This window comes from Phalacrocorax carbo, chromosome 30 (genome assembly GCF_963921805.1).
Source record: "Phalacrocorax carbo chromosome 30, bPhaCar2.1, whole genome shotgun sequence".
Taxonomy (NCBI): domain Eukaryota; kingdom Metazoa; phylum Chordata; class Aves; order Suliformes; family Phalacrocoracidae; genus Phalacrocorax; species Phalacrocorax carbo.
The window spans coordinates 187,405-206,480 of NC_087542.1; the positions used below are offsets into that span (position 1 = coordinate 187,405).

Below are 19,076 nucleotides of genomic sequence, written 5' to 3' on the forward strand. Positions count from 1 at the left end.
TCCAGAGCCTTTCCCTGAGCCGAGATGTTTCGCTGCCGGCCGTGTATTGCGCCTCCGCGGCCACCGTCCCTGCTTCAAGATGGCGGCGCGCAGCTGTACGGCAGAGAGCCGCTCGGCGGGAGGGTAGACAAGATGGCGTCGCGGAGCCGCAGTGAGCGGAGCCGGGGGGCGGAACAAGATGGCGGCGCGCAGCCGCAGGGCGGCGCCGGGGGCTGGGCCAAGATGGCGGCGCCCGGCGGCGGCGCGGCGGAGTGAGGCGGCCGGAGCCCCATGGCGGCGCCGGGGCAGGTCCCCGCCGAGGCCCTGCGGGCCGTGCTGAAGCCGAGCGGGCCCCTCCCGACCGACAGCCTCCCGGTGCGTGGGTACGACTTCGCCGGCGGCCCGGACCACGCCGCTCTGCTCCGTTCCTTTCTCACCACCGGTTTCCAGGCCACCAGCTTCGCCCAGGCCGTCGCCGAGATCCACCGGATGGTGGGGACGCCGCGGGGCGGGAGGGGGACCGGGAGGGGGGGGCCCGGGGCGCGGCCGGAGCCGGTCCTGACCCCCCGCGCCCGCAGATCGCGGCGAAGCTGGAGCCGCTGAGCGAGGAGGAGCGGGCCCGGGCCGGGCTGGGCGGTCCGCGGCCGCCCTCGGGCTGCACCATCTTCCTGGGCTTCACCTCCAACCTCATCAGCTCCGGCGTCCGGGAGACCATCCGCTACCTGGTGCAGCACAACATGGTGCGGGGGGGCGCAACGGAAGGGTCGGGGGTCCCACCTGCCCCGGGGCCACGGCCAAACACCCCGGGGGAGCCCCCGGGTCCTTGGGGTGGCCCCTGGGCTGTCCCCCAAGGTCCCCACCCTATCCCTGGGGTCGCTGTGGGGTCTGTGGGTTCCTAGCCTTGTCCCTGGGAGGTTCCTGAGGTCCCAGCCCTGCCCATCTGGGGTCCACGAGGTCCCAGGGGTCCCTCAGGTTCTTGGGCTGTCCCCTGGGTGGTCCCCAAGGTCCCCCCCACCCTATCCCTGAGGTCCCTGTAGGGTTTCCAGCAGGATGCACCACTCACTCCCTCGGGTGTCACTGAGGTCCCAAGCCTTGTCCCCCAGCTGTCCCTGGGGTCCCTGCAGGATCCAGGGGCTTCTGAGCTTGGTCCCTGAGGTCCCCAAGGGGTCCCACCCTGTCCCCAGGCTGTCGCTGGGGTCCCTGAGGTCCCAGCTCTGTCCCCAAGGGGTCCCTCAGGACCTCTGTGTCCCCAGCATTCCCCATTTGCTCTCTGGGGTGTCCTGGAAGTTCCTGAGGGCTCAGCCCTGTCCCCGAGGTGTCCCTCAGATTGCCGTAGGGTCCCCTGAGGTCCCTTGCCTCATCCCTGGGGTTGCCTCAGGGGGTCCCCGAGGTCCTGACGCCCACCTCCGCTGGGGGCAGGTGGACGTGCTGGTGACAACAGCGGGGGGCGTGGAGGAGGATCTCATCAAGTGCCTGGCGCCCACCTACATCGGGGACTTCAGCCTGCGGGGCCAGGACCTGCGCCAGAGCGGCATCAACAGGTAGGGGGCACCAGGGTCCCCTCCCGGGCACTGGGGTCCCCTCCCCGGCTGAGCCCGTCCCCTCCTGCCCAGGATCGGGAACCTGCTGGTGCCCAACGACAACTACTGCAAGTTTGAGGACTGGCTGATGCCCATCCTGGAGCAGATGGTGGATGAGCAGGAAACGCAGGTAGGGGGGCGGCCGGCCTAGACGCTGGGTCCCCCCTGGCTTGGGGTGGGTGCAGGGGGCCCGGACACCTGGGTAGGGGGGACCCTGGATGGGGGTGCTGAGCGTGGTGTCCGGCAGGGTGCAAGGTGGACTCCCTCCAGGATGATCGCGCGGCTGGGCAAGGAGATCAACAACCCCGAATCAGTCTGTTACTGGGCGCAGAAGGTAGGTGGGGCTGGGGGATGGTTACCGCAGGCATCGCCGCTCCGTCCCGGGGGTGGTGCCACCCCTCATGGCCCGTCACTGCGTCCCCTCTCCAGAACAACATCCCGGTGCTGAGCCCGGCGCTCACCGACGGCTCCCTGGGGGACATGATCTTTTTCCACTCCTACAAGCGCCCAGGGTTGGTGCTGGACATCGTGGAGGGTGAGTGTGTCCCTGGGGGGATCCCCCCAGACCCCTGCGTGTCCCCCCGGACACCTGGGTCCCCTGACGGCTGTTTCTGCCTGCAGACCTGCGCCTCATTAACACCCAGGCCCTCTTTGCCAGGAAGACGGGAATGATTATCCTGGGCGGGGGGCTGGTGAAGCACCACATCGCCAACGCCAACCTCATGGTGAGGGAGGATGTGGGCCCCCTGCCATGTCCCCGGGGACGGGGAGGGGCTGTGGGGCACCCAAGGGGGTGGGGAGGGGGTGCGGGGGCTCACCCCGCTTCTTGCCCTGCAGAGGAATGGGGCCGACTTCTCCGTCTACGTCAACACGGCGCAGGAGTTCGACGGTTCTGACTCTGGGGCGCGGCCAGACGAGGCTGTGTCCTGGGGCAAGATCCGAATGGATGCCACCCCCGTCAAGGTGGGATGGGGGTACCGGGGTGGGGGATTTGGGGTGCCTGGGGGAGCTCCCCCACCCTCACACCCCCTCTCCTGTGCCTAGGTCTATGCTGATGCCTCCCTAGTCTTTCCGCTGCTGGTGGCGGAGACGTTTGCCCAGAGAGCTGATGCCTTTGCCTCAGAGAAGCCAGGAGACTGAACCAGTGGCAGGGTGTCCCAGGGCGTGAGACCCCACCCTGGGAGGGGTCTGCCCCACCTTGGGGGGGCTGAGCCCCCAGTACCTCACCTTGGGAGGGGTCTGCCCCACCTTGGGGGGGCTGAGCCCCCAGTACCTCTGCAGGGGCTCCCATCTTGATGCCCCCAGGCTCCGCTCCCTGCGCCCTAACACCAGTGAGTGCAGAGCCGGAGAGAGCAGGGCGATTCTGGGGGAGTGGGGGAGCCAGGACCCCCCAACACCACCTGCCTGTCACGTGTGTCCTATCACTGTCTGCCTGCTCCCCTCTCCCCAGTACTTATATTTATTTGAGCTGCCTGGGCGGCTCTGTGCGCTCCCAATAAAGCACGGCGGCTTCTCCACCCTGTGGGTTTATTCCTTGTTACTGGGGGGTGCAGATGGGCACCCCTGGTATCCCCCGAAACCTGCGTCACGTGGCGGCGTCCCCCTCGGGCTGGAAGGTCTCCTCGCGCCAGAGCTGGATGTGGCCCTCGGTGGCGGTGAGCAGGCAGGGCAGGGTGGGGTGGAAGGAGAGGGACTGCACTACGCCGCGGCCGACTGCCAGGCTGAGCGCCAGCGAGCCCTGCAGAGGGGTGTGAGGATGTGGGGGTGCTCCCCTGGGACCCCCAAAGCTTCCCCGTCTCTCTCACTCACCTCCACGAGGTCCCAGAAATAGACGTTGCCGTCCTCGGAGGCGCAGCCCACATGGGTGTCCTGCTCGCTCAGCACACAGTCCAGCCGGTAAGCCGTGCTGCGGTGGCCTGTGTACCTGCAGGGGGGTCCCGAGGGGATTGGGGTGAGGTGGGGCACCCCCCACAGCCCCGTAGGGGAGTGCAGAGCCACAGGAAGGGGGCTCATACTCGCCCAGCAGCTCCCCCGTCTCCTTGTCCAGCAGACGCAGGGTGGAGTCAAGGCTGGCGGCCAGGGTGCACTGCCCGTCCTTGCTAAAGCAGACGCTGGTGATGGGGCCTGGAAGGGGACAGAAGTTTGGGGGTGTCCTGGGGAGCCCCCCACTCAATACGCTCTCCCACCAGCATCCCGCACTGCCTCACTCACTCCCTATGTAGTCAGAGTAGAGCTCGCCGGCACGCAGGTCATAGCGTCGGACCCGGCCGTCCACGGAGCTGTGGAGAGGGGGTGTTAGTGCTGGGGGGCCCGCCAGCCCTGACCCTGGGGGGCCCCACCGTCCCCATCCCTCACCCTGAGAGGATCTCGTGGTCGGAGACCTTCACACTGGAGATGCCGTCCTTGGCCTCGTCCAGGACCTGGACAGGGTCGGGCCGGCGGGAGCGGCAGTCCCAGCAGCGGACGGTGGAGTCAATGGAGCCTGGTTGGGTGTGGAGGGGAAAAGGGGTGTCAGGGGGTGCTGGGGGTGGCTCTGGTTGCTGGCAGGGCCCTCCAAGACCTCTCCCTTACCAGACACGATGATGGTGGCCTCTTCGTTGAACTGGACACAATTCACCTTCTGTGGGAGAAGCAGGGAGTCAGTACCCTGCAGGGATCCCCACCCCCCTCAGATCCCCTGGGTGCCCCCGTGTCCTCACCCCTGCGTGTCCCCGGTACTTGCGGACCACTTGTCCGGTGGCCACGTCCCACAGCGCCACGGTCTTGTCAGCCCCGCAGGAGCAGAGCTGGCTGTTGTCAAAGGAGCTGTAGGGGGACAAGGCACACTGTCAGCGGGGCTGGGGGGGTCCCCCAAAGGGTGTGGGGGATTCCCGCAGCCCCCCGTCCCTTACCCGGCGGCATCCAGCACCTCGTAGCCGTGCCCCTGGTAGGTGCGCAGCGCCGTGCCCTTGTGCGGGTTCCAGAGCTTCAGGGACTTGTCGCTGCCGCAGGTCAGGCAGTAGTTCCCATCCACTGGGGGGGGGGGGGGTCAGCTGAGGTGACCCCCCAGCACCCCAAGTGGACACCCCTCCCCAGGAGATGGGGTCCCTAATTTCCCCCCAGGGACAGGAGCCCAGGGCTCCTTTCCTCCTCCCTGGGATGGGACCAAGGAGTTGGGGTCCCTGGTCCTCCCTGTGGGGTGGGACCCGGGTCCCCGTTTCCCCCCTCCCCGGTCCCCGTCTCTCCCCCCGGGTCCCCGTTTCCCCCCTCCCCGGTCCCCGCCTCTCCCCCCGGGTCCCCGCTTCCCCCCTCCCCCGTCCCCGTCTCTCCCCCCGGGTCCCCGTTTCCCCCCTCCCCGGTCCCCGTCTCTCCCCCCGGGTCCCCGTTTCCCCCCTCCCCGGTCCCCGTCTCTCCCCCCGGGTCCCCGTTTCCCCCCTCCCCGGTCCCCGTCTCTCCCCCCGGGTCCCCGTTTCCCCCCTCCCCGGTCCCCGTCTCTCCCCCCGGGTCCCCGTTTCCCCCCTCCCCGGTCCCCGTCTCTCCCCCCGGGTCCCCGTTTCCCCCCTCCCCGGTCCCCGTCTCTCCCCCCGGGTCCCCGTTTCCCCCCTCCCCGGTCCCCGTCTCTCCCCCCGGGTCCCCGCTTCCCCCCTCCCCGGTCCCCGTCTCTCCCCCCGGGTCCCCGTTTCCCCCCTCCCCGGTCCCCGTCTCTCCCCCCGCCCCGGGTCCCCCCCCCATCCCGCTCCCACCGTTGAAGCGGACGGCCCGCACGGCGCCCTGCCCGCACTGCACCGTCCGCACCCGCTGCCGCGGCAGCTCGGGGCGGGCGGGCCGCGGCCGCGGGAAGGCCATGGCGGGCCGGGGCCGGGGCCGGGGCCGGGGCCGGGGCCGGGGCCGGGGCTTCTTCCGGCGGCGGCGGCGGAAGCGGGCGGCGGGGCGGCATGGCGGACCCGCGGCGGCCGGCGCGGGTGGCCAGGTGGGATCGGGAAGGGGGCGCGGGGGAACAGGGAGGGGGACCGGGAGGGGGACCGGGGTCCCGGCCCGCCTGACGGCGCCGCCCCCAGGTACAAGCCACCGTCCACCGAGACCAACCCGGCGCTGGAGGACCCCACGCCCGACTACATGAACCTGCTGGGGATGGTCTTCAGTATGTGCGGGCTTATGCTCAAGGTGGGGACACCGGCCCCGGTCCCGGGGACGCCGGCACCGGTCGGGGCGGGGGGGGGACCGGGATCAGCCCGGGGTGGGCGGTGGGATGGTATTTTGGGGGCTGAGGGCTGTCCCTGGGGGAGCTCTGGGGTGGCCAAGGGCTAAGGAGGGGACAGGGACAGCTGAGGGTGGACAAGGGCCATCCCCGTGGGGGTTTGAGGTGGCCGGGGGACAGGGGCCGTGTCCAGGGGTGACAGTCCCCAGAGGGCTCGGGGGACAGGGGCCATCCCCAGGGGGCTCGGGGGGCCCAGGGGCCATCCCCAGAGAGCTCGGGGGACAGGGGCCATCTCCAGAGGGCTCGGGGGGCCCAGGGGCCATCCCCAGAGAGCTCGGGGGACAGGGGCCATCTCCAGAGGGCTCGGGGGGCCCAGGGGCCATCCCCAGAGAGCTCGGGGGACAGGGGCCATCCCCAGGGGGCTCGGGGGGCCCAGGGGCCATCCCCTGGGGGGTCCCCACACCGTACCGCTCTGGGCACAGCTGAAGTGGTGCGCCTGGATCGCCGTCTACTGCTCCTTCATCAGCTTCGCCAACTCCCGCAGCTCTGAGGACACCAAGCAGATGATGAGCAGCTTCATGTGAGTGCCAGCGGCCCCGCATCTGCCCCCGGGTGCCACATCCCCTGCGCAGGGGATGGCGGCGAGACCGTCCTGCCTTGGTGGGGGTCTCTGAAGCCCGGGCTGGTGTCTCTCCCCGCTCCAGGCTCTCCATCTCCGCAGTGGTGATGTCCTACCTGCAGAACCCCCAGCCCATGTCCCCCCCGTGGTGACGGCCAGTGTCGTTCCTTGGGGAGGCAAGAGGTCCTGTCGGGGCTGGGGCAATAAAGGGGGTGCTGGGGCAGAGCTCGTGGTTGTTGCGGTTTGTTCGTACCTGTGTGGGCTGGACCCTGCTCAGAGCCGCGGCGCCTGCAGGCGGGTGGGGTGGATGGACCCCCCCTTCCCTAGGCGTGGGGGAGCCCCAGGGGTGAGGGACCCCGCCTGGGGGACCTGCGGAGCCTGGCGTGGGGGAAAGCATCAAGTGTCAGAGGGAGCAGTGGGGTGTGAGGGCGGGGGGGGGTCCAAGGGGGCCCTGGGGAACTGGGGGGCGCGGGGGGGGGCGTGTGTCCAAGGGGAGCCGGGGGGTTCCAAGGGTCCAAGCCCTCGCCTCTGTGAGGAGCCCGACTCCTCGACGTCCCATTGGAGGAGAGAGCTGCCCGTCTCTCGCTCTCCGCCGACCACGGCTCGGCGGGGGCGGGGGCTTCGGGAGCTGCCACACGTCATTGGCTACTGGGCGTTCTCTGGCCGCGGGAGGGGCCGTTGCCAACGCCCGCCGCGGGAGGAGGGACGCACGGTATCAATCATGGGCACTCCTCCTTATCATTGGTGCCAGTCCGTTATGTGACCGCCCCGGCCTTCCGTTACGCCCCGCCTCCCCGCGCAGCAGCAAATTGGAGGGGCGTGGCCGAGGCAGTTTCCCACGCCCCTCGCCGTCCAATGGCTTGCCCAGAGGGAGGGGTGGGGAGCCCCCCCACGGGGTCATGTGAAGGGGCGGTCACATGACCGCGCCCGCGAGCGGCATGGCGGTGCCCGGGGCGGTGGCGCTGCTGTTGCCGCTCCTCGGGGCGGCGGCGGCGGCCGCGGGATGCGGGTACCAGGTGGGCCCGGGGAGAGGCTGGGCGGACATCGGGAAACGGGAACCGCAGGGACTGGGAGGGACCAGGGGAACTGGGGAACACTGGGATGGACTGGGGGAACCGGGAGAGGCTGGGAGCACTGAGGTAGCGGTGACTGGGAGAGACGTGGGGGGGAGGAACTGGGGCAGGGAGAGACTAGGCTGAGGGAGCTGCGATGCTGGGAGAGACTGAAGGGAACTGGGGAAACGGGGATGGCACAGGAGGGCTGGCGCTGGGGGAACTGGGAAAGATCAGATGGGGGGAGCAGTGGGGGACTGGGAGAGGGAAACTGGGACAGTTTGGACCTGGTCAATGGGAAGGGATTGGGACCACTGGGATGGGGACCCTAGGGGAGGAAGAGGAGCATTCGGGGTACTGGGGGACTGCGGGACAGTGACAGTCACGTGCCCCAGCCGGCTGTCACTGCGGGGGGGGAGGACCCAGGTGTCTTGGCCTGCCCTTCCCCCCAGGCGTCCTGGCCACTGGTTTTTTGCAGCCGTTTGCATCTTTTTCTGCAACCCAGTGGCTTCCTCCGGAAACAGTCGGGGGCGGGGGGGCAAAGGGGTGACGCAGGGTGTGGGCACAGCCCTGTATGAGCTCCCAGAGATTCTGCTTGTGCCCACAGTCGTGTCCGCCCACACGCCCCGGCCTCCTGAACGTGCACCTGGTGCCCCACACGCACGATGACGTGGGCTGGCTCAAGACGGTGGAGCAGTACTTCTACGGAGGTGGGTGCCCCTGCCACCACAGCGGGGGGAGGGCAGTGCCTAGGGAGGGGTGGTGGCATCCGTAAGGCCACCCCAGTGCCTGCAGGGATGGAGGTGACACCTCCAAGGCCGCTGTGGGGGTGGAGGTGACGCTCGGCAAGGCCGGTGTGGGGGCGAAGGGACACCAGGTGCCAGAGATGGAGCCTGTGGCCTCGTGGGGGGAGGGGGCAGGTAGGGGGCAGAGCGACAAACCCTGCCCTGGGGATGGGGACAGGTCCCTGCTTTCTGCCCGTTGTCCCTGGCGTGGTCTTGTGACCCTGCTTTGCCTCTTGATTTTGTTTCCTGGGACAGTGCTGGGATCCCTGGACCTTTCTGTGTTCCCCCCATGACCTCTGGATGTTTCTGTGCCCCCCCCATGACCCTGTGTTCTCCCCCCCACCCCCTGGATGTCCCTGTGACCTTGTCCCCTGCCCCATGCTGTGACCCCGACAACCCCTGGATTGTCACCTGTGTACCCGTGGATGTTGCCATGACCCTGTGCCCCCCTCCCCTGTCACGGTGCTGCCGGTGACCCCCTTCTCGGTTAACTCCGTCAGTGCGTAACGAGGTGCAGCACGCCGGGGTGCAGTACATCCTGGACTCGGTGGTGGCCCAGCTGGTGGCCAACCCCTCCCGCCGCTTCATCTACGCCGAGGTGGCCTTCCTGGCCCGCTGGTGGAGGCAGCAGGACGAGGCCACACGCCGCACCGTGCGCCAGCTCGTTGAGCAGGGTATGGGGGGCACAGTGGGGGCGTCTGCTGCTGGGAGGGACGTCGGGGGTGTCCCTCAGGGTCATGGGGAGCGCACAGGGACATGGGGGCAGGCATTGGGGTGTCCACGGGGGCACGCAGGGACATGACAGGGGGTCTGGGGTGTTTCTTGGTGGACGGGGATGTGGGGGAACAGTGACTCGGGTGTTCCTTGGAGGACATGGCCACGGGGGGGATTGGGGTTCCCCTGGGGGGACAGGGACTTATGGGGGGTACTGGGGGGTCACTGCAGGGACTTAGGGGAGGTACTGGTGTGCTCTTGGAGAGATATGGGTACAGGGGCTGTGTAGGGACACGGAGGGGGACTGAGGCGTCTCTGGGAGGTTACAGGGGGTGCACAGGGACATGTTGGGCACTGGGGTGTCCCTGGGGTGAGATGGGCATGGGGGGTGCATGGGTATATGCCTCTGATGGGGGCACAGAGGCCAGGGGGAGGCTGAGGAGTCTGGAGTGCCCCTGAGGGACCTGGGGTGCTGCCTGCGTGGGGTGACATGCATCCCCAAGCCCCTCTCACTGTCCCCACAGGGCGCTTGGAGTTTGTGGGGGGGGGCTGGTGCATGAGCGATGAGGCGGCTGCCCACTATGACCCTGCCATCGAGCAGCTGGCGCTGGGCCGCCGCTTCCTGCGCCGGGAGTTCGGGGCCTGCGGCACCCCCCGCGTCGCCTGGCAGATCGACCCCTTCGGGCACTCCCGCCAGCTGGCCTCTGTCTTCGCCCAGGTAGGAGCCCCCCTGTTCTGTGCCCCCACCAGCCCTGTGGGAGAGCCTGGCTGACCCCCTCCTCCCCACAGATGGGCTACGATGGGCTGTTTGTGGGGCGCGTGGACTACCAGGACAAGGCGATGCGGGAGGAGCTGCGGGAGATGGAGATGCTCTGGCGGGCAAGCGGGAGCCTGCCACCCCCTGCCGCCGACCTCTTCACTGGTGGGACAGGGTGTGGGGCCCCTTCTGGGGCTGGGGGTCCCTCAGGTCTCCCCTGAGCCCTTCCTGGGGGCCAGCCCTGTCCTGGGGTACCCCGCTGGGTGTTGCTGATCCCTCGAGCCCTCTTCTGTCCCGTTCCCCTCTGCTCCTGAGAGTGACCTGTTCCTGCTGTCCCTCTGTCCTTCCCCAGGTCTGCTGTCCCCTCCTGGGGCTGTCACCATCCTCTGGGTCCTCTCTGGGATTTTTCCTTGTCCCCAGGGCTAACCCCATTCTCCATCCAGCTCATCCCAGCCTTGCCCCTAGCCCGGCTCTCCTGCCCATGTCCCCATCCCCGGGTCTGGCCCCAGCCCAGCTGCCACATCCCCAGGCTGACTGTGGGGGTGAATGTCCCCAGGCATCCTCCCCAACGTCTACAACCCGCCATCGGGGTTCTGCTGGGACCAGCTCTGCTCCGATCCCCCTGTGGTGGACGAGGACAGCGAGGAGAACAACGTGGACAGCATTGTCTCCACCTTCCTGCAGATTGCCACCAGCCAGGTGGGGTGCTCCCAGGGGTGGGCGGGGGGTCCTGGACACCAGGGTTCCCCCCAGGACAGGGGGTGCTGACCTGTCCCGCCACCCCCGCAGGCCGAGCGCTACCGCACCAACCACATCATCATGACGATGGGCTCCGACTTCCACTACGAAAACGCCAACCTGTGGTTCAAGAACATGGACAAGCTCATCGCCCACGTCAATGCCCGGGTGAGCGGGGTCCCCCATGTGCCCCACGGTGTGTCCCTGCTATTTACTGCCCCGCGCCCAGCCCCCTCTCATCCCCTCCCTGGCTTTTCCAGCAAGCTAACGGCAGCCGTGTCCATGTCCTCTACTCCACCCCATCCTGCTACCTCTGGGAGCTGCACCAGGCCAACCTCTCCTGGTGAGGCTGGAGGGGCGAGGGGGAACCTAGATATCTGGACAGGATGGACAGATGGACGGATGCAGCCTGGCTTTCCCACAGGTCCCTGAAGACAGATGACTTCTTTCCCTACGCAGATGGCCCCCACCAGTTCTGGACAGGTTATTTCACCAGCCGACCGGCCTTCAAACGCTATGAACGCCTCAGCAACAACTTTCTGCAGGTGGGATGGGGGCCCGGATGCTGGGGTCCCCGCTCCCAGGCGGCCGGGTGCCCCTCCCTCACCCTCCCTTCCGTCCCGGCAGATCTGCAGCCAGCTGGAGGCTTTGGCAGGGCCGGCGGCACAGGAGGGTCCCTATGGGCCTGGGGACAGCTCTGTGCTTCGTAAGTGCCACCATGGGGACCCCGGGAACCCCCCCGGATGCCCCTGATGCCCCCTCAACCCCTGGCAGGCGAAGCCGTGGCCGTGGCTCAGCATCATGACGCTGTGACTGGCACTGAGAAGCAGCACGTGGCCGACGACTATGCCAGGCAGCTGGCGGCGGGGTGGGAGAGCTGCCAGGTAGGGCCTGGCTGCCCATTTTGGGGCGATGGATGGGGTTTTAGGGGTGCGGGGCCAGGGCCAGCAGCTGGGGATGAACCAGCATCACGTCTATAGGGTCAACTGGTGTCTGCGGGGGTGAACTGGTGTCTCTGGAAGACAGGAGTCGGTGGCCGTTTTGGGGACGAGCCCCTGACCCTGACCAGCATTTTGGGGGCAAGCTGGGGTCTGCGTGGCCAGAGGACGGGAGCTGGTGGCCACGGCCTGGGGGAGACGAGCCAGTGAGCACCCCTTGTTACCGGCCACACCGTATAACCATCCCCCGCTCCCGGCAGCTCCTGGTTGCCAACGCCCTGGCCAGCCTCAGCGGCAGCAAGGAAAACTTCATCTTCTGCAATGCCCTCAACATCAGCGTCTGTCCCCTGACGGAGACGGCTGGCCGCGTGAGCACATTGGTGGGGGGCTGCGGGGTTCCAGGGGGGCTGTGGGGTCCCAGCAGGGCTAATACACTGTGTCCCTCTGTCCCCCAGTTCACCGTTGTCCTGTATAACCCCCTGGGCCGCCGTGTGACCTGGCCCATCCGCCTGCCAGTCAATGGGGTGTCCTACGCAGTGACGGACCCCCAGGGCCAGCCTGTACCCAGCGAGGTGAGCCCAGGCCAGCTGCTGTGTCCCCCCCTACCCACCCGTGGTCCCCCCTGACCCTCCCTGCCTGTTCCCAGGTCATCCCCATCTCCAACTTCACCCGCCGCCTGCATCGTGACGGCAGCAGCGCCTCGTGGGAGCTCCTGTTCCAGGCCTCTGCACCTCCCCTGGGCTTCAGCACCTTCATGGTCTCCCGACTGAGCCATGGGGACCCCCGTGCACCCCCTGCCTGGACCCAGGTGTTGTCACAGCCTCGGGAGATCCAGAATGAGGTACGGTCCCACCTGGGGGGACGCGTTCCCTCCACAAGTGCTGGGCACTGGCTGGATGCAGTTTGGCATCTTTCCCCAGAGGGTCCTGGGGGCTGGAGCCAGTCCCTGGGGGGAAGACCCTGGTGGATTTGCTCCTCTATTGGCCCGGTTAAACCAGTCCTGGGGTGACAGGAGCTGGGGGTGCAGGAGGGGGCTGAGCGGGGATGGGTCAGATGCTCGACCCACCCCTGTCTGTCTCTGCAGCATGTGCGGGTGCTCTTTGACCCCCTCACTGGGCACCTGAAGGAGATCCAGAACCTGGACAAAAGCATCTCACTGCCCGTCTTCCAGAGCTTCTACTGGTGAGTGCTGGTGGGTCCTGGACAGCCAGGTCCCTCATGTGGGACCTTCCTCCACCACCTCCTCTTCCCGCCCCAGGTACAATGCCAGCGTCGGCAACGACGAGAGCTCCCAGGCCTCGGGCGCCTATATCTTCCGCCCCAACAGCTCCAAGCCCATCCCTGTCTCCAGCTCCAAGCGGGTCTCTCTGCACCTGGTGAAGGTGGGTGGTGGGGACAGCACCCCCAGGGCTGTCCCCGGGGCCAGGGGTGTCCCCAGGGTGCTGAGCCCCCCCGGCGTGTCCCTTGCAGAATGCACTGGTGCAGGAGGTCCACCAGAACTTCTCCTCGTGGTGCTCCCAGGTGGTGCGGCTCCATGCGGGGCAGCCCTACGTGGAGCTGGAGTGGACCGTGGGGCCCATCCCTGTGGCGTGAGTTAGGGACGGGGAGCCCCTGGGGGGGGGGGAGGAGCACCCTCAGAGCCCCCCCTCACCCCTTGCCTCTCCCAGGGATGGCTGGGGCAAGGAGATCATCAGCCGCTTCGAGACTACGCTGCAGACGGACGCTCGCTTCTACACCGACTCCAACGGGCGGCAGATCCTGGAGCGCAGGTCGGGGCCCGCCTGGGCACTCGCTGTGGCCCCCTGAGACCCCTGTGTCCCCGTCCCCCCCCGTAACCAGGCTGTGCCTCATCCCCAGGCGTGACTATCGTCCCACATGGAACCTGAGCCAGACGGAGCCCGTGGCAGGGAATTACTACCCTGTTAACAGCCGCATCTTCATCAAGGTAGCAGCTTTGGGGTAGTAGCAGGGAAACAGAGTCCTAAGCCCAGGGCAGAGCTCATCACACATGTGGCCCTTTCCTCCCTGCCCCCAGGACAAGAAGTTCCAGCTGACGGTGTTGACAGACCGCTCGCAGGGTGGCAGCAGCATCTTCGATGGCTCCCTGGAGCTCATGGTGAGGGGACACAATGCAGGCGGTCCTGGGGCTGGGGGGCACGCTGGGATGTAACCACCGTCCCCTCCAGGTCCATCGGCGGCTCCTGTACGACGACAACCGGGGCGTGGGGGAGCCACTGGCTGAGCTGGGAGCCAACAAGCAGGGGCTGGTGGTCCGCGGCCGCCACCTCGTCCTCCTCGACACGGTGGAGTCGGCAGCTGACCAGCACCGGCTCCTGGCGCAGGAGATGTTCATGGCGCCGTACGCGGTGCTGGCGCCTGGCGGGGGCTCCTCCTACCGCCGCGGTCAGCCCCGCCTGCGGCAGGTGAGGTGGGGAGGGGGCTGCCTGGAGAGGGGAGGGGGCTGCCGCGGCGTCCTCCCTCACCCTCTCCCCGCAGTTCTCGGCGCTGCGGCGGGAGCTGCCCCCCAACGTCCACCTCCTGACGCTGACACCCTGGGACCCCGGCACCCTCCTGCTGCGGCTGGAGCACCAGTTTGAGAGGGGCGAGAGCGCCAATGGCTCCCAGCCAGTCGCCATCGACCTCATGGTGAGCCAGGGGGCTGAGCCCAGCCGGGGGCTGACCCCACGGCCAGGCTCCCCCCGCGGCTCGGCACGAGGGGCTCCCTGCTCCCAGAGGCAATCCCGCCCACAGGGACAGACGCGGGGTGGTCGCTGACGGGTTTTCCCACTCTCCTAGAACCTCTTCTCGGCTTTCACCATCATCTCGGTGCAGGAGATGAGCCTGGGAGCCGACCTGCCACTCGATGCCATCTCCCGCCTGGTCTGGACCCCCGCCAGAGGTACTGGGGGGAGTCCAGGGGGGCCCTGGGGATGCTGCTGGCCTCCTCCCCTCACCCCTTTCCTCTTCTCCCAGGTCCGGCCCAGCCCCGGTCAGTCCCCAAACTGGACCCGAGCAGGGTCACGCTGCAGCCTATGGAGATCAGGACCTTCCTGGCCACAGTGCAGTACAAGGTGCCTGGAGCGGGCCCGTGGGGGGCCTGAGCTGCCCCAGCTCGACCGTGGGGGCTCTGCCCCCCTCCCCACCCTTTATGCATTACTTGCAAATGCAAAAGTGCATTAAAAACCACAAGACTTTTCTCAGACACCATTTAATCGGCGTGAGAGGCAACGTCAGGGTGAGGGGGCAGCTGGGGGCTCCCCCTCATGCGAGTAACAGCACTGGGTGCCCAAGGAGCAGTTTCCCTGTGGGAGAGGAAGAAGAGGGTGAGGGGGCTGTGCCCTGCCCCGCCCCAGGGCTGGCCCCCTCTTGTTCCCAACCCCGACTCACCTCCTTGAAGCGTTTGCAGGGGAAGTGTTTCAGGCTGGCGCCGTCATCTGTCCGCTCCGTCCGTTTGTTCTGGTGTCGTTTCCGCTTCTCCTGGAGGGAGGGAGAGATGCCACCCCTGGGCGGGGCGGGCGGTGTGTGAAGGGGGCAGAGAGCTTGTCTATAAGTGACCCTTCCCTTCCCCTGCTTTTTTGGGGGGGTTCTTGTCCGCTGTCCTGGTAGAACATGGTGGGGGGGCCTCTCTGAGAAGGTTCGAGGGTTGCTCCTGAAAGCCCAACCCCAAAAGCAGACACCCGAGAATCTCCCCATACCCTTACCCAGCCTTGGCCCTGGCTTTGGGACCCCAGAAGGCTTCAGGGTTTTCCGGGAACCGCTTCAATCCCCGTTTTCTGGAGCTGGGGTTGGCGTCATCACGGAGGGTGAAGGAGGCCTGGAGCCTGGAGGAGGGGGTGAAGAAGGGGGGCATCAGGATTTTTCTGAGGGGGATCAGCACGTACGAGTGTGTCCCCATCCCTGGGCTAGTTGTGGGGGGGCTGCTGGAGGGTCATACGTGGGCTCCACGGAGAGAATGCGGGAAGCCGGGCTGGTCTCTGCGAGCCGCTCGCGCTTCACAGGGTGGATCTTGGCCTGGGGGAGACGGGGGTGGGGGTGGGGTGTTCAGCTTAACCCCAGGGTGGGGGTGTCGGGGAGGGTGTCCCTGAGCCCCCTCCTCACCCAGCAGCGCATGATGTCCCAGAGCACGGTGGGCGGCGCGTCCGTCTTCACGGCGTTCTTGCAGGCGTGAGAGAGCGAGACGCGGTAGCCAGCGTGCAGGAGGGCGGACCTGGGGCGCAGTGGGTCAGGCTCGGGGGGGACAGGGGCCTTGAGGTACCCCTGAGGCTGTGGGGGATTTGGGGTGCCCCTACCTGAACTGCAGCAGGGAGGGGGTGTTGCAGTGGATGGTGCTGCTGAGGCCGTCGAGGGTGTAGTAGAGGGGGACATCACCGAGCTCCTGCCCTCGGCACACAGGGCGCAGCGGAGTCACTGCCAGCCCCAGAATTTGGGGGGGGGGGGCTGAGGATGCCAGAACTGTCCCCAGGGCCGGTCCCCTCCCTCTCCCGGTACCTCAGTGATGACGCTGAGCATCCCCTGCATCCGCTGCTCCGTCTGGAAGCGCCCGGGGCTGCTCTCCAGCGCCGCCAGCACCCGTTCCACAAAGGCCGAGTCGTGCAGGGGCTCAGCCCACATGGGGCCACCCAGCTGAGGGGGGACGTGAGGCGGGGGGTTAGTGCTGGGGGGGTGTGGGGCACCGAGGAGATGGGGGCCGGGGGCGTGCACCCACCTGGTGCCGCTGCTGGCAGAACTCGCAGGTGGGACCCACGGGCGGCCCTGTGGCTGCACCGTACTTGAAACTGGCAGGGGAAAGGTGAGGTGTGAGCAGCCCCCCGCCATCACAGGGTCCCCGCCCCACCATCATGGAGCGCCACCCGCTCCCAGCCCTGCTGTACCCGGTGCCGTGGCTCGTGATTTTGCCCATGCGCTGGAGATGGTGGGTGCCGCAGCCCACGCAGTGGTACACCAGGGCCTGCTTGCTGCCGGGACACGGTGGCGGGGCGGGGGGTCAGGAACGGGGGAGGACGCAGATCCCACCGCCACGACCCCCTGCGTGGCATTCCCCCCTCACCTGGCTGAGGCCTTCACCTTCGCCTGCCCCGTGAAGACCCGCACGAAGACGCGGATGTAGAAGTCGGCGCTCACCGAGAGCAGCGGCACGATGAAGCGCTGGTAGCGGTTGGCGCAGCTGTCCAGGCTGTGCAGGATGATGCGGAGGGCCTGGGGGGGGGACACGCATGGGACGGCCCTGACCCGCTGCCCCCCACCCCCTGCTGCCGGCAGGAGCGTGGTGGTCTCAAGGACGCTGCCCCCCCCCCCCCCCCCCCCGCCCAGCGCTCACCATCTCATGGCAGAACTTGCCCTTGAGGGACACGGCCCCGTACTTGCTGTAACACGTCTCGGCGCTGTTCCCCGCCATCACGCCCATGTCCGTGCAGGTGACGCAGAGCAGCCCTGGCCGGGGCGGGGGGTGGTCAGGGGTGCTGCTGGGAGGACCCAGGTGTCCGGGACACCGCCCCTGCCCCCTCCCCGGCTGCTGCCGCTCACCTCCTTCGCTCACAGCCTGCACAGCAGCATCCAGGAAGGGTGCGGGGCTGCCGTAGGGGTCCAGGTCAATCACATCAAAGGGTTCCCTGTCTGCTTTGCACTGGTACATCAGCATCCTGGGGCGGGAAGGGGGGTCCTGGAGCAATGGGGACCCCAGCTGGGCCCCTGGGAGTCCCAGACCTGCCCTGGCCCTCAGGAAACCCCACAGGAACCAATACCTCTGTCAGCATGCACAGAGAAGGGACTGGTGGGGTACTCATAAACCAGCCCCACTTTGGGCCTGCATTCCTTGGGGCATAGAGATGGGATGACCCCTCTAACCAACCCTATGAGGATGCTGGGACCAGTCTAGGGCCCCCCCAGTACAGGGGAAAAACCTCAGCAACCCCACCAGGGCAGCTGGGACCACGGGCAGGGCGGCCTGAGGGTGCTGGGGGATGAACCAGAGTCCCGCTCCCCGCTGGGCTTTGGGGTGAGCTGCTGGGGGGCAGTACAGAGGGGGTACCTGGCATCAGCCATGCGGGGGGTCACCAGGTCCCCCACGCTGTTGAAGGCCACATTGCGCCTCATCAGCTCCACTGCACGGGCCGAGAAGTCGTTGGCCACCACGGCCCGCAGCCCCGGCACCTCCTTGGCAAAGCGGATGGAACGGAGCCCCGAGGCCGCCAGCGCCTCCAGGACCCGCAGCCCTCCCTGCGGGGAGGAGAGCGTGATGCCAAAGGGGGCTGGGGGAGCTGGCGGGGCAGAGACCCCAACGGGGGACGGAGGGGATGTGGCAGCCCCCCCTCCCTGCAGCCCCCCAAAGCACCTCGCACACTTCTCCTGGCTTTGCCATCCGCGGGGCCTCGGGGCCGTCGGGTGCCAGCGCAGTGTCACCATCCCTGTCCTCTGGCGGTTGGGGGCTGCTCGTGCCCATCTTCTCCTCCCCGGGAAGGATGACTGGAAAAGAAGTAGGGGGGCTGGTGGCAGAGTAGCGCCCGGGGGACGAGGACCCCGAGGACAGGGACAAAGGGGAACCCAGGAGACAGGGACCCCGAGATGGTACCTACCCCTGATCCCCTTCGGCTGCAGCTGGAGCCGAGCAAACTCTGTCACGACGGCACAGCTGGGGAGGGACAGTGTCAGGGGCACTTCTGGGGTGGCGGGGATGACCCCGAGCCCCCCATGGTACCCACTCTGGCAGCCCAGAACCCCCCCACATTCCTCCCAGGACACCCCAGAGCCCCCTGGGACAACCCAATGTGTCCCCCCCGACCCTCCTGGGACACCCCAGAGCCCCCCATCATCCCGCTAAGACAAGCCCGACCCTCCCACGACCCTCCCAGGACTCCTGGGACCCCCAGCTCCGCTCACGTCAGGTCACGGTTGAAGCCTTGCACAGGGTTGTAGAAGACCTCATTGGCGCTGGGGAAGAGGATGGTGGCTCGGCCTTCGGAGATGAGCGTCTCACCAGCCCCGGGGGGGCTCCCCGTGCCCGGGGAGGGCCCGGAGCCGTTGGGGGAGGTCCCGTCCATGGCAGGGGGACCGCGGGGGGGGCACAGGCTGGCTCCGCGAAAGGTGCTGAAGGCGGCCACTGGAGTGGAGGGTGAGGGGTGGGTTAACGCGGCACCGGAGCGACCCTGGGGGGGATGGGGTGGCTTTAGGGGTCCCGGGGGGGGCGGGGGAGACCCCCCCAAAAGTGGGAGCAACAAGCAAGGCCTGGGAGTGCGGGAAGAGCAAAGCCCCCCCCGCCGCGGGAAGGAAAGGGGGGCAGCGGGGTTAGACACCCAGGACGGGACCGGGGGGACAGACCGGGGACAAACCCCCCAACACGTGGCGCGGGACGAGGCCGGGCGCCCCTAAGCCCTGCAGGCGCTTCGCCTGACCCCGCCCCCTCCGAGCCCCGCCCATTCGGCCCCGCCCTGCCCCCGCCGGTCCCCCCCGCTCACCCGCCCGCGCCGCCCCACGCATCCTCCGCGCCGCCCCTCACATGGGCGCCGCCATGTTGCGACGGGCCGGGCGCGATCACGTGCTCACGGGCGGCGGACGGCGCCCCGCGAGGGCCATAAAGACTCCGCCCTTCGGGAAACCTGATCCCGGGGTGATGCGGGGGGATCCTAGGAGAGGGATTCCGGCCTGATCCCGCGGGGATCCGGCCTGGGGGGGCCCAGCTGATCGTGCGGGGGGCCCGGCAGGCATGTCCCCCCTCCCCACTGTGTCTCCAATGGGAGGAGG

The 19,076-nt window shown here is 68.2% G+C and overlaps 5 protein-coding genes across 7 annotated transcripts; 3 read left to right on the top strand and 2 right to left on the bottom strand.

The window, feature by feature from the left end:
- Positions 1 to 86: 86 nt before the first annotated feature.
- On the top strand, positions 87 to 3,077 carry DHPS (deoxyhypusine synthase). Of its 2 annotated transcripts, none has more exons than XM_064437228.1 (9): positions 87 to 471; positions 558 to 719; positions 1,399 to 1,520; positions 1,593 to 1,689; positions 1,807 to 1,893; positions 2,064 to 2,094; positions 2,181 to 2,284; positions 2,397 to 2,522; positions 2,604 to 3,077. In XM_064437228.1, exons 1-9 carry the CDS (start codon positions 271 to 273, stop codon positions 2,697 to 2,699), a joined length of 1,026 nt encoding a protein of 341 aa, XP_064293298.1. In that variant the 5' UTR covers positions 87 to 270; the 3' UTR covers positions 2,700 to 3,077. The 2 variants fall into 2 exon arrangements, with proteins under 2 accessions (XP_064293298.1, XP_064293297.1); XM_064437227.1 differs by having other exon boundaries at positions 147 to 471; positions 1,989 to 2,094.
- On the bottom strand, positions 3,070 to 5,416 carry WDR83 (WD repeat domain 83). The gene is made up of 9 exons (XM_064437230.1): positions 5,282 to 5,416; positions 4,451 to 4,571; positions 4,259 to 4,364; positions 4,131 to 4,179; positions 3,915 to 4,041; positions 3,771 to 3,838; positions 3,575 to 3,683; positions 3,369 to 3,483; positions 3,070 to 3,297 (listed from the first exon to the last, which is right to left on the bottom strand). Exons 1-9 carry the CDS (start codon positions 5,382 to 5,384, stop codon positions 3,145 to 3,147), a joined length of 951 nt encoding a protein of 316 aa, XP_064293300.1. The 5' UTR covers positions 5,385 to 5,416; the 3' UTR covers positions 3,070 to 3,144.
- A 7-nt stretch (positions 5,417 to 5,423) lies between these two features.
- Positions 5,424 to 6,580, top strand: WDR83OS (WD repeat domain 83 opposite strand). The gene is made up of 4 exons (XM_064437231.1): positions 5,424 to 5,508; positions 5,597 to 5,702; positions 6,219 to 6,316; positions 6,441 to 6,580. Exons 1-4 carry the CDS (start codon positions 5,474 to 5,476, stop codon positions 6,505 to 6,507), a joined length of 306 nt encoding a protein of 101 aa, XP_064293301.1. The 5' UTR covers positions 5,424 to 5,473; the 3' UTR covers positions 6,508 to 6,580.
- A 667-nt stretch (positions 6,581 to 7,247) lies between these two features.
- On the top strand, positions 7,248 to 14,535 carry MAN2B1 (mannosidase alpha class 2B member 1). The gene is made up of 24 exons (XM_064437222.1): positions 7,248 to 7,371; positions 8,015 to 8,117; positions 8,693 to 8,866; positions 9,431 to 9,624; positions 9,696 to 9,828; positions 10,220 to 10,362; positions 10,453 to 10,569; positions 10,662 to 10,744; positions 10,826 to 10,946; positions 11,029 to 11,107; positions 11,176 to 11,285; positions 11,600 to 11,707; positions 11,795 to 11,911; positions 11,986 to 12,180; positions 12,424 to 12,521; positions 12,598 to 12,721; positions 12,810 to 12,928; positions 13,007 to 13,108; positions 13,197 to 13,284; positions 13,375 to 13,455; positions 13,526 to 13,762; positions 13,836 to 13,985; positions 14,136 to 14,238; positions 14,313 to 14,535. Exons 1-24 carry the CDS (start codon positions 7,273 to 7,275, stop codon positions 14,438 to 14,440), a joined length of 3,006 nt encoding a protein of 1,001 aa, XP_064293292.1. The 5' UTR covers positions 7,248 to 7,272; the 3' UTR covers positions 14,441 to 14,535.
- TRMT1 (tRNA methyltransferase 1) lies at positions 14,517 to 18,945 on the bottom strand. 2 transcript variants are annotated; one of them, XM_064437224.1, is made up of 17 exons: positions 18,832 to 18,945; positions 18,216 to 18,435; positions 17,912 to 17,967; positions 17,671 to 17,801; positions 17,368 to 17,555; positions 16,863 to 16,978; positions 16,657 to 16,769; positions 16,387 to 16,535; positions 16,211 to 16,294; positions 16,045 to 16,114; positions 15,828 to 15,962; positions 15,629 to 15,714; positions 15,438 to 15,546; positions 15,274 to 15,350; positions 15,041 to 15,160; positions 14,727 to 14,841; positions 14,517 to 14,641 (listed from the first exon to the last, which is right to left on the bottom strand). In XM_064437224.1, the coding sequence occupies exons 2-17, from the start codon at positions 18,374 to 18,376 to the stop codon at positions 14,570 to 14,572; spliced, it is 1,782 nt and encodes a 593-aa protein (XP_064293294.1). In that variant the 5' UTR covers positions 18,377 to 18,435; positions 18,832 to 18,945; the 3' UTR covers positions 14,517 to 14,569. The 2 variants fall into 2 exon arrangements, with proteins under 2 accessions (XP_064293294.1, XP_064293293.1); XM_064437223.1 differs by having other exon boundaries at positions 18,791 to 18,945.
- Positions 18,946 to 19,076: the final 131 nt, after the last annotated feature.

Excerpts from the sequence above, each read along its gene's own strand:
- DHPS (XM_064437227.1), top strand. The coding sequence starts at position 271 with ATGGCGGCGCCGGGGCAGGTCCCCGCCGAGGCCCTGCGGGCCGTGCTG. Across the intron at positions 472-557 it reads TCGCCGAGATCCACCGGATG|ATCGCGGCGAAGCTGGAGCC; the intron begins GTGGGGACGCCG and ends CCGCGCCCGCAG. Across the intron at positions 2,523-2,603 it reads TGGATGCCACCCCCGTCAAG|GTCTATGCTGATGCCTCCCT; the intron begins GTGGGATGGGGG and ends TCCTGTGCCTAG.
- WDR83 (XM_064437230.1), bottom strand. The coding sequence starts at position 5,384 with ATGGCCTTCCCGCGGCCGCGGCCCGCCCGCCCCGAGCTGCCGCGGCAG. Across the intron at positions 4,572-5,281 it reads GCGGGCCGTCCGCTTCAACG|TGGATGGGAACTACTGCCTG; the intron begins GTGGGAGCGGGA and ends CCCCCCCCCCAG. Across the intron at positions 3,484-3,574 it reads ACGGGGGAGCTGCTGGGCGA|GTACACAGGCCACCGCAGCA; the intron begins GTATGAGCCCCC and ends ACCCCCCTGCAG.
- WDR83OS (XM_064437231.1), top strand. The coding sequence starts at position 5,474 with ATGGCGGACCCGCGGCGGCCGGCGCGGGTGGCCAG. Across the intron at positions 5,703-6,218 it reads TGTGCGGGCTTATGCTCAAG|CTGAAGTGGTGCGCCTGGAT; the intron begins GTGGGGACACCG and ends CTCTGGGCACAG. Across the intron at positions 6,317-6,440 it reads CAGATGATGAGCAGCTTCAT|GCTCTCCATCTCCGCAGTGG; the intron begins GTGAGTGCCAGC and ends TCCCCGCTCCAG.
- MAN2B1 (XM_064437222.1), top strand. The coding sequence starts at position 7,273 with ATGACCGCGCCCGCGAGCGGCATGGCGGTGCCCGGGGCGGTGGCGCTG. Across the intron at positions 11,286-11,599 it reads CGGGGTGGGAGAGCTGCCAG|CTCCTGGTTGCCAACGCCCT; the intron begins GTAGGGCCTGGC and ends CGCTCCCGGCAG. Across the intron at positions 12,522-12,597 it reads GTCTTCCAGAGCTTCTACTG|GTACAATGCCAGCGTCGGCA; the intron begins GTGAGTGCTGGT and ends TTCCCGCCCCAG.
- TRMT1 (XM_064437223.1), bottom strand. The coding sequence starts at position 18,812 with ATGCGTGGGGCGGCGCGGGCGG. Across the intron at positions 16,295-16,386 it reads AAGGTGAAGGCCTCAGCCAG|CAAGCAGGCCCTGGTGTACC; the intron begins GTGAGGGGGGAA and ends GTGTCCCGGCAG. Across the intron at positions 14,842-15,040 it reads AAAGCCAGGGCCAAGGCTGG|GGGTGGCATCTCTCCCTCCC; the intron begins GTAAGGGTATGG and ends CGCCCCGCCCAG.